This window comes from Somniosus microcephalus, chromosome 9 (genome assembly GCF_052327205.1).
Source record: "Somniosus microcephalus isolate GS21.2 chromosome 9, FLI_Smic_1.0, whole genome shotgun sequence".
In the NCBI taxonomy this organism is placed as follows: Eukaryota; Metazoa; Chordata; class Chondrichthyes; order Squaliformes; family Somniosidae; genus Somniosus; species Somniosus microcephalus.
This window is the reverse complement of record NC_140995.1, coordinates 171,824,754-171,834,648: the sequence shown is the minus strand read 5'-3', so window position 1 is coordinate 171,834,648 and position 9,895 is coordinate 171,824,754. Positions and strand designations below refer to the sequence as shown.

The 9,895-nt window shown below is 43.1% G+C and overlaps 1 protein-coding gene across 1 annotated transcript; it reads right to left on the bottom strand.

Moving 5' to 3' along the window:
- Nucleotides 1-1,036: 1,036 nt before the first annotated feature.
- LOC147112837 (interleukin-20 receptor subunit alpha-like) lies at nt 1,037-9,286 on the bottom strand. Its single transcript, XM_085996243.1, has 6 exons — nt 9,220-9,286; nt 5,158-5,281; nt 4,845-5,020; nt 2,125-2,297; nt 1,876-2,035; nt 1,037-1,769 (listed from the first exon to the last, which is right to left on the bottom strand). Exons 1-6 carry the CDS (start codon nt 9,284-9,286, stop codon nt 1,087-1,089), a joined length of 1,383 nt encoding a protein of 460 aa, XP_085852369.1. The 3' UTR covers nt 1,037-1,086.
- Between the last annotated feature and the right edge of the window lie 609 nt (nt 9,287-9,895).

Sequence of the window (9,895 nt, the reverse complement as noted above, 5' to 3'; positions counted from 1 at the left end):
ACCAGGTAGAGTAGTAAATGCAAAACCATTAGGACCATGCAACATGCTATAGCGGGAGAGCTAGAGAACCAGAGAACAGAGCTTTGTTGGGCTAAAGAATCTTCTCGACCTTGATGTTTCTTATGATCATTTGTAACTATTTACAATTCTCGCTGTTCAATGGAATGTCACTAGTACAAAATTATGAGTTCCTTTGTTTATTTTAGTCTGAAATTTTAAGGCCCAGAAATTAGGTTCGGGGGCTTGCCGCGCGTGCAAGCCCCCGATGTGCATTTACCCGGCGCGCCGACAGCTGAAGCCTGGGCCTGCTTGGAATTCCTGTCACTGGCCCGGTTCAGCTGTCGGCGCGCTGTGCTTGCCTGATCCTGCGGCGTAGTTAGTTCGATGTGCCAGCTGGGATCAGGTGAGCACTGTGCAGCCAATCAGGGGAAGGGAAACTTCATTCATGAGTTTGATAGTAAGAACTGTCAAACTCATGAAAACTACAGGCACCCAAAACACTACTTAAACTTTAAATAAAATTTAAAAAAACATCCCACTAATTAAATGAACCATAAATAACTTTTAAAACTATTTTAAACAATTAATCAAATTCTTGAAAAAAATAATTTTTTAAGAAATCGGGTCTAAAAATAAACTTACCTTACTGTAAAGTCCTTAAAAACAATAAAGCTGTGGAAAAAATGTTATAATTTTAAATAATAGACCACTTACCTTAAAGAATCAAGTCCTTACGTCTCCTTTTTTCATTTCTAAAAAGTTGAGGCCCTTACACACGGGCAAACCTGTCAAAAAGAAGGAAGTTCAACGCATGCGTGCAGAGTCCTGCGCGCACGCGTTGGACCTCTGAACCCCTTGGAGTAAATGCCGGTTTCCCGCGCATGCGCTGTGCATGCTGAAATCCGGCACTTCCAACGGGCCCACGCGTGAGTACCCCGTCCGTACTCACGTGTTGGGACCGGAATTACTGGCCCTAAGTAGATTTCTTCCACATCGCCACAATCTACAAATTAAAGCTGCTTACTCTGGTTTAGGTAATAAGTATTTTATTCAATGCCATGTTAAGGCTTTGCATTGATAAAGAATTCAAACCATATCCATTTGTTGGATGGTCAGTTCCCAGTTATTTTGAATTGGATCTTCCCAAATGTCCTGATTGATGTAGTCTGGATATCCAGGTGCTAAGAACTGTGTTGGTGCTTGAAACATTCTTGCTTCCCGACCTTGGAATTTTTCTTTGTTTTGGCAGCAGAGTTGACATTGGCAATAATCTGTGGCCACCCATTGTAACCTGATGTTCTCCTCTTGCTGGTCTATAGATAACAAGGAGCCAGGTTCTACCATCATCTGCGCGTACTCAGAGCAAATAAACTGAGGCTGTTCAAGGTACTGACAGACTATAACGGTATCTAGAGGAATAGAGTTGTGATCAAAGTCTTTGGGTCTGAATCTGCCTGGAGATTCAATGTTGACGTATTTTTTACAATATGTCTGTGCTACATACCTGTTTTGTAATAGCAAGGTGCTGGGATATTTTGAGAGTTCTGTGAATTCCCATTTGTTAATATTTGTTTGTTCAATAATTTGAGGTAAAAACACAACACCTTCTTCCTCTTTTCTATTCCAGGTTGTCAACACTGCAGGCAGATGTGGCCTAGGGACACAGACATACTTATATTTAAAGTATAAGTAAATGGAAAGTGTAACCAGAGCTAAAGTCCCTCCTGCTGCACAGATAATTACTGATTGGATTATTCTTGTACTTGGCTCTGTGGATTAAAACACAGTTAAATTAACAGTGGGTTAATGTGTGTTGAATATCATGAAAGTATCTCTATTAGAGCAGTGAAACATCCACCGCACTGTGCAGCTCACCTGCCAGGGTCACACACTGCTCCTTGCCTGGGTCACCAATCTTATCGTTGAATGGAACCTTTGTTTGAACCGAAACACAGTAGGTTGTTCCAAGGCTCAGGTGCTGGATCTCAAATGTTTTATTTTTTGTGATATAAGTCCTCTGGTCCTCCAAACCAATCTGGTAGTTAGGTAAAGAATTAATGAAAAATAATCCAAATACACATTCTATGAATGGAGTAGAGAATAAAACAAGAAAAATATCCTTACCTGATCATGTGCTTTGACTGACACTGTTATGATATATTTTACTTCAGAATATATTTCTTTCACTGATCGCAGGCTACCATTTTTCTTTTTTAAGGCTGTGTGTGGAGCAATCAATTTAACCAGGACTGACTCTTCCAAGGGGATTACCTCTGTCTCTGGAGGCCCAATGAGAGCTGCATCAAAAATAAGAATTAATTCTGTTGTTGTAAGATTGATTTGTGCTGTGGGCTGGTCAATGTGAATACCACAAACTTAAAAATAATCCTTCCATTTAATTATAACCCTCAATTAATATTTGGTCCTATCGAGTATTCAAATACACTCAGTGTACAGATGCAACTCTTAATGGAACACTACTTAGCCTGTTATTTGATACACAATTACACATGTAGAGAATCTGATGGCCTACATCCTAGGGTTCTAAAAGAAGTGGCTGCAGAGATAGTGGATGCATTGGTGGTGATCTTCCAAAATTTCCTAGATTCTAGAACGGTCCCAGCGGATTGGAAGGTCGCAAAAGTAACCCCACTATTCAAGAAAGGAGGGAGAGAGAAAACAGGGAACTACAGGCCAGTTAGCCTGACATCAGTCATCAGGAAAATGCTGGAATCCATTAACAAGGAAGTGTTAACAGGTTGGGAACCCGCCACAAACCCGCCTCCATGTAAGTTTCCAAAGTGTCGGGTTAACTGCTTGTTAAGTGCTTGTTAACTACTATTTTGACAGCCTTTTTCTATTTTCCCACATTTTCAATTGGTTTCACATCGTTCAGAGATCATGTCAGGTAAATATGTTGGGTGTTCCAACAAGCTGAATAGTTCACAGCTGCAACTGCAGTATAAAAGCTAACCTCTCATCTGTTCACTTTCAAATGTCAGAAGTTGTTGATTTCAGGTTTTAGAAGACACATTTGATCTGTATTTAAGTTTTAAGTGTGTGTTGTAAACTCTATATGCACTGTCACCTCCTTGGAATAACCTCTCTCCCCATTGACTGACTGCTTCTACCATCTCATCCTCAACTGCCATATATAACAGCAGAATGGGAACGATTTATACCCTCTCATTGTGGTCCTCTGAATCTGAGGGAGATCAGCCACAGCAGCAGAACCAGGCAAAGCAGCAGCAAGAGCGCCAACCTTCTCCTCAACCACCTGATGCTGCACAGGGCAGAGGCCATCAGCACAGGGCTGCACCGCACCCCAGGAGATACCCCCAGCACAGCGTTTACAGGCAGAGGATGAGTTTCCTCAACATGACTGAGCAGCAGTACCAAAGGAGGCTGAGACTTTCGCGAGAGGTAGTCGCGGACATCTGCACAATGCTCAATCAAGCCCTGCAGCCCAGAGGAGCGGGTGGACATGCCTTACCAGTGGCTGTCAAAGACACCACCGCCCTCAACTTCTTTGCGTCAGGGTCCTTCCAGGGATCAGCAGCAGACATTAGCGGCATCTCCCAGTCTGCCGCCCACAGATACATCACGCAGGTCACCGATGCCCTCTTTGCCAAGTCCGCCAATTACATCCACTTTTCCACTGCTGAAGCAAGTGTTACCGAGCAGGCACTAGGCTTTGTCAATCTGGCTGGCTTCCCATGGGTGCAGGGTGTCATCGATTGCACACATGAGGACCAAAGTGAGATTATTCAAGGGCACCGATGCTGCTGGAATAGATGGCAGGTGAGGTTGAGATGACAGAAGTAATCTGTCAATGTTGAGATAGGTTGTTCTAAGGAGGTGACAGTGGATAGAGAGATTACTCCAAACACTTCAAAAGTGCATAAAGCTCAAAAGTAGGTTCCAAATCATTAATGCTCCAGCTTCTAATATTGGGAAATAAACAGCTGTGAAATGGTAGGTTTTATACCACTTTTGCAGCTTTCACCTATTCACAGCAATCCACAGTCATTGAGAACCCAACACACTTACCTGACGCGATAGCCGCTCTCCAGGAACCTCGTTGAAAACCTGGTAAAATGGTAAGTACATGGGAAAATGGTTCTTACCTACCTTTTAATAAGCTTTTAACTATCTAAATTGGCTGACCCGCCGCTTGGTGTCGGGCCTGTTCAGGGATGACAGACCAGGCACTTGGGAAACTGACAAGGAGGTGGGTTTACAGCGGGATATCGACCTGCTGTCAATCTTTGTGATTTTGACAGCGGACCTGCCTCCAAACCCGCCCTCTGAGCGCTGGTAAAATTCCGGCCATTGTTTTGAAATCAGTTCAGCGCTGCAGATTGAAACTTGGTTTGAGGGCAGTTAGGCCGGATGGATGATAACCTCATTAGGCCACGCAGCATGTGACACAACGTTAGCCAATCAGCAGCAATGCAGCATACTCCACTGCTGACCAGACAACCGAGTTGAAACTTATCCTCTCCTGTTTTTACACAAGATTTGTAAAATGTTATTCTACATCCCAGAGAAGCATACAACAACATCATCAACATTTATTAATAAAGTAATGGAAGATTCCTTCTGACAGCGATGCAAATTCTTACCCAATTTTCTGCCCCTACCCACTGGAGTACTGTTGTGAAATCAAATAGACAGAAGAAATTCTGTCTGAATGCGCTGATTGAGTTGAGTACTAAAACAAAGAATTCTCAATGATAAGATCCTCTATTCATGTTTGATAGCCCATTACACCAAAGAATGGTATTGGGATAAAATGTTACATTATATTCAATTTACATTACATTAGTGAGAAAAATACTTACTGTCTGTCATTGGACAAAATATCTCACTTAGTGTCCAGTTTGAGAATCTGTTAAATGAAAATGCTTTTACTGTTGCAAAAAATTTTTCAAGAAGTGGATTTGTCTCTTGTGTAAGGTCACAGAAAGTTTCCTTGATGCCCCAACATTCTGTTTTGTTTGACCACTGCTTTCCATATCTGCAATAAAGGAATCAGCATCTATTATTCCGTCATCATTGACACCATGCGTAATTATACTGAAAATCATTAAAGCAAAGATCATCAAAGCCAATTGTTGCAGTTCTCCACCATAAAATCTTAACTATTTTACATACTGTCGGTGTTGCACAAAGTACGTGGTGAAGTTGTCTGTCCCATTTCCTGGGTTCCAGTGAAGAACACTTTGGAAGTTCTGGGAGATGAATTTTACATCTTGTGGTTCTTTTGATTCTTTCAGAGCTGCAATGAAGAGAGAGAATTTACAATCTCTATTTTAGATCAACATCAACAATTGCAGAACATGGCTTTTCAATTGTCTCGTGTCTTTCACATGATCAGTGGTAGTAGTTGAGGGATGAATATTGGCCAGGACAAATAAATGGAAAAGTAGACTTACGTTGTTGTGAGGGAAAGAGAGTTTAATCTAAAGATAATAATACTTGAATATTAATTGCAACAAACACCACAAAATGCTCCATTTTGAATCTGAAAATAAAATTCTGCCCCCATTCAAAAGAAGTGTCTTTAATAAGGACACCAGTAGCATGTGTGGTGTTTACTGCTCATGTGTGTCCTATACCAACATGAGTGTAAGTATGTTGAAAATAGCAATTAAAGGAAGTTAAAGATTTCAGAACATAAGAACATAAGAAATATCAGCAGGAGTAGGCCATTTGGCCCTTCGAGCCTGCTCCGCCATTCAATAAGATCATGGCTGATCTTCTATCTAATCTCCACTTTCCTGCACTATTCCCATATCCCTTGATTCCCTTAATATCCAAAAATCTATCGATCTCTGTCTTGAATATACTCAACAACTGAGCCTCCACAGCCCTCTGGAATAGAGAATTCCAAAGATTCACCACCCTCTGAGTGAAGAAATTTCTCCTCATCTCAGTCTTAAATGGCCGACCCCTTATTCTGAGACTGTGACCCCTGGTTCTAGACTCCCCAGCCAGGAGAAATAAACAGCTTCCTATTATTGCACTGCACTGTCGGAGGTGACGTCGTTCGGATGAGATGTTAAACCGAGGCCCGATCTGCCCTCTGAGGTGGATGTAAAAGATCCCATGGAACTATTTTGAAGAAGAGCAGGGGAGTGCTCCCCTGTAATCTGGCCAATATTTATCACGCAACCAACATCACTAAAATAAAATCATTATCTGGTCATTATCTCACTGCTTTTTGTGGGACGTTGCTGTGTGTAAATTGGCTGCCACGTTTTCTACATTACAACACTGACGACACCTCAAAAAACAGTACTTAATTGGCTGTGAAGCGCCTTGCGATGTCCTGAGGTGGTGAAAAACAATATATAAATGAAAATTTTTCTTTTCTTTCTACGCAAAAGTCCCTGATAGAGGGAGTCTCACTCCACTTCGCTCTGGCATCAGGTCCACCTCTGACTCCAGTTAACATTACAACTTCTTAGTGGTGGTGTGAACTAAAGCCACTTTACTCCAACACTGCAGTTGTAGTGTAAATTTTTTTGCAAAATTCGCTTATGGGATCTGGGCGTCCGTCGCTGACAAAGCTAGCATTTATTGTCCATCCCTGGTTGCCCTTGAGAAGGTGGTGGTGAGCCACCTTCTTGAACTGCTGCAGTCCGTGTGGTGAAGGTACTCCCACAGTGCTGTTAGGTTGGGAGTTCCAGGTTTTTGACCCAGCGACGATGAAGGATCGGCGTGTGACTTGGAGGGGAACTTTGAGATGGTGGTGTTCCCATGCGTCTGCTGCCCTTGTCCTTCTAGGTGGAAGAGGTCGCGGGTTTGGGAGGTGCTGCTGAAGAAGCCTTGGCTAGTTGCTGCAGTGCATCTTGTAGATGGTACACACTGCAGCCACGGTGCGCCGGTGGTGGAGGGAGTGAATGTTTAAGGTGGTGGATGGGGTGCCAATCAAATGGGCTGCTTTGTCCTGGATGGTGTCGAGCTTCTTGAGTGTTGTTAGAGCTGCACTCGTCCAGGCAAGTGGAGAGTATTCCATCACACTCCTGACTTGTGCCTTGTAGATGGTGGAAAGGCTTTGGGGAGTCAGGAGGTGAGACACTTGCCGCAGAATACCTAGCCTCTGACCTGCTCTTGTTGCCACAGTATTTATGTGGCTGGTCCAGTTAAGTTTCTGGTCAATGCTGACCCCCAGGATGTTGATGGTGGGGGATTCAGCGATGGTAATACCGTTGAATGTCAAGGGGAGGTGGTTAGACTCTCGCTTGTTGGAGATAGTCATTGCCTGGCACTTCTGTGGCGCGAATGTTACCTGCCACTTATCAGCCCAAGCCTGAACGTTATCCAGGTCTTGTTGCATGCGGGCATGGAATGCTTCATTATCTGAGGAGTTGTGAATGGCGCTGAACACTGTGCAGTCATCAGTGAACATCCCCATGTCTGACCTTATGTTGGAGGGAAGGTCATTGATGAAGCAGTTGAAGATGGTTGGGCCTAGGACACTGCCCTGAGGAACTCCTGCAGCGATGTCTTGGGGCTGTGATGATTTACCTTCAACCACCACAACCATCTTCCTTTATGGTAGGTATGACTCCAGCCAGTGGAGTGTTTTTCCCCCGATTCCCATTGACTTCAGTTTTACTAGGGCTCCTTGATGCCACACTCGGTCAAATGCTGCCTTGATGTCAAGGGCAGTCACTCTCACCTCACCTCTGGAATTCAGCTCATTTGTCCATGTTTGGACCAAGGCTGTGATGAGGTCGGAAGCCGAGTGGCCTTGGCGGAACCCAAACTGGGCATCAGTAAATGCAGTCAAAGTGTTACCTATTCAGAAGTGACTTTATGCAGTGGTAGTCCTGATTAGTCTAATATTAAATAGCCTGCACTCTCTTAGAGAGAAGCCATTTTTACTTACGCATTTTTAAAAGATATGGTCGCATATCTATATTTCTTACAATGTTTATTTCTCTATTTGTTTATTTGGTGCTGTACCAGTGAATGTAATGCTCACCATCAGGACGAGGACACAGTCTGGTGGGTGGAAACAGGGTGGTAGTGGCCAGAAAAGGGCTACTGGAGGATTTACCAACCTGTTTCCGCTGCTGCTCCAGCCGCCGCCATCTTGGAAAAGGCCTTCAAATGGGCAGCCGGATTGTCCGCCTATTTGTAGCGGTAGGCGTTTTTAATATAAAAATGGCATCCTGCGATCTGCATAGGATTCCGATTGCAATTTTGAGGAATCCAGGCAGTAATATCAAAAAATGACCCCAAATTCCCTTTTATTCAATTTTTGTGGGGCTAGGAATAGCAGGAGTGCTCCCCTGTGCGTCACAAGAATACTGTGGTTCACTGCCGCCCCAGACTCACCCCACCCCCACTTGCTCTGTGATCATTCCCCCTCCCCCTCCCTACCTGCCTGCCTGCTGGTTCAGCATCGGAGCGGGCCGGAATACCTCCACTGGCCAACTGGCGAGCTACAGCGGGTCATCCTTTTGCGATGTGCAGATCACCGGAGCCTTTAAATGGCTCGGGCCTCCTGCCGGTAAGAATGGGCAGGCACTCTGCCTGCTGCCTACCCGTTCTCTGCCGGCACTTAAAATCTGCCCCAATATCTCAGTTTAGACCCCTTTTGATTAAGTATTTGAGAAAGATATTCAGACAATCCCCATCCTTTTGCCTGAGGTCATAGAAAAGTGTATTGATTATCCACCTCCAGATCGGCAATAAATCATGAGTGCTGCCATTTAATAATATCCTCACGGCCAATCAAAAACTTCTGAGTTCATCGAAATAAAATTTCTTAAATCTTTATTAAAATACTGAACATACAATTTGTATTGTACAAAATACACAGTGTCATTATCAGACATTCCCCCTGTTTTTAGTATAACACACTTGAGAGGTTTTGCAAACTAAATCTTAGGTTTTATTCTGGCTGTTGTATCTGAAAATAAATAATTACTGGCTTTGGCATTGAGATTAATAACTATACCTACACAATTACTTGCTGGCACTTTCTAACCCGAACAATCACAGACTGGTTATCAATTGAAATACTCTAATGGGAAAGCTGAGATTAAACTGAAGGAGAAAAATAAAAACAATGTTGTCAGAAGGGGAATAAGATTTGTTACAGAAAAGCCATTGGAGATACACAAGATAGAATGCTAACATTTAAACAGCCATACCGTGCAGCTCCAAGTATTTTAAAAAATATTATAAAGGATTACTTACCTGCACCATTAAATTGAACCAACATTAGTAGGAGCCATGAAAGCAAGTTCCACTCTCGTACTGCCATCTTTACATTCTGGAGCAGGCATTGTGACTAACTATTTGAAAACCAAAAAATGCCACCTTTCACCAACTAAACAAAAAGCAAATTGTATTCATTTTGCTTGTTCGTGAAGTGCCCGAATCCTTCCTTTTTCATATTGTTATTACAAACAACACGGGGAAGTGGAACGCAATGTACTTCTGCTAAATACTTCACTGGCTTCCCATGTATTTACTGACGCAGAATGTTCACTGCAGAGAAACAGGCTTGAGGTGTGCTGCAGTACAAAAAAACTTCAATTTGGTCACGTACTATTTGACATTATCAATAATAGGACAGTGTAGGAGACTTAAAGAATTCATCACTATGGGCCATATTTTGAGGCCCGTACAAGGTGCGCACGAGTTAAAACCCGGAACTTGCGATCTGACAGATCCTCCTCATCCCCGGGAAAAGTGCATCTGCGGGCGGAGTGTTGCGCTATTTGCCCAAGTTCTGCCCAGCAAATGCCGGTGAAATTCTTACACCTGGTAAAAGCAGGCATAAGGCCTGCTTTTACCAGCGTAAGAGTTTTAAAAAACAGAAAAATGAAATGTTATCAATAATTTATACATTTAAAAACCTGTGAAATAA

Bases quoted from the DNA above. Each gene is read 5' to 3' on its own strand.
- LOC147112837 (XM_085996243.1), bottom strand. From the start codon at position 9,286: ATGGCAGTACGAGAGTGGAACTTGCTTTCATGGCTCCTACTAATGTTG. The intron at 5,282-9,219 runs GTAAGTAATCCT...TCTTCATTGCAG, and splicing joins GGTTCAATTTAATGGTGCAG to CTCTGAAAGAATCAAAAGAA. The intron at 2,036-2,124 runs GTAAGGATATTT...CCTAACTACCAG, and splicing joins CAGTCAAAGCACATGATCAG to ATTGGTTTGGAGGACCAGAG.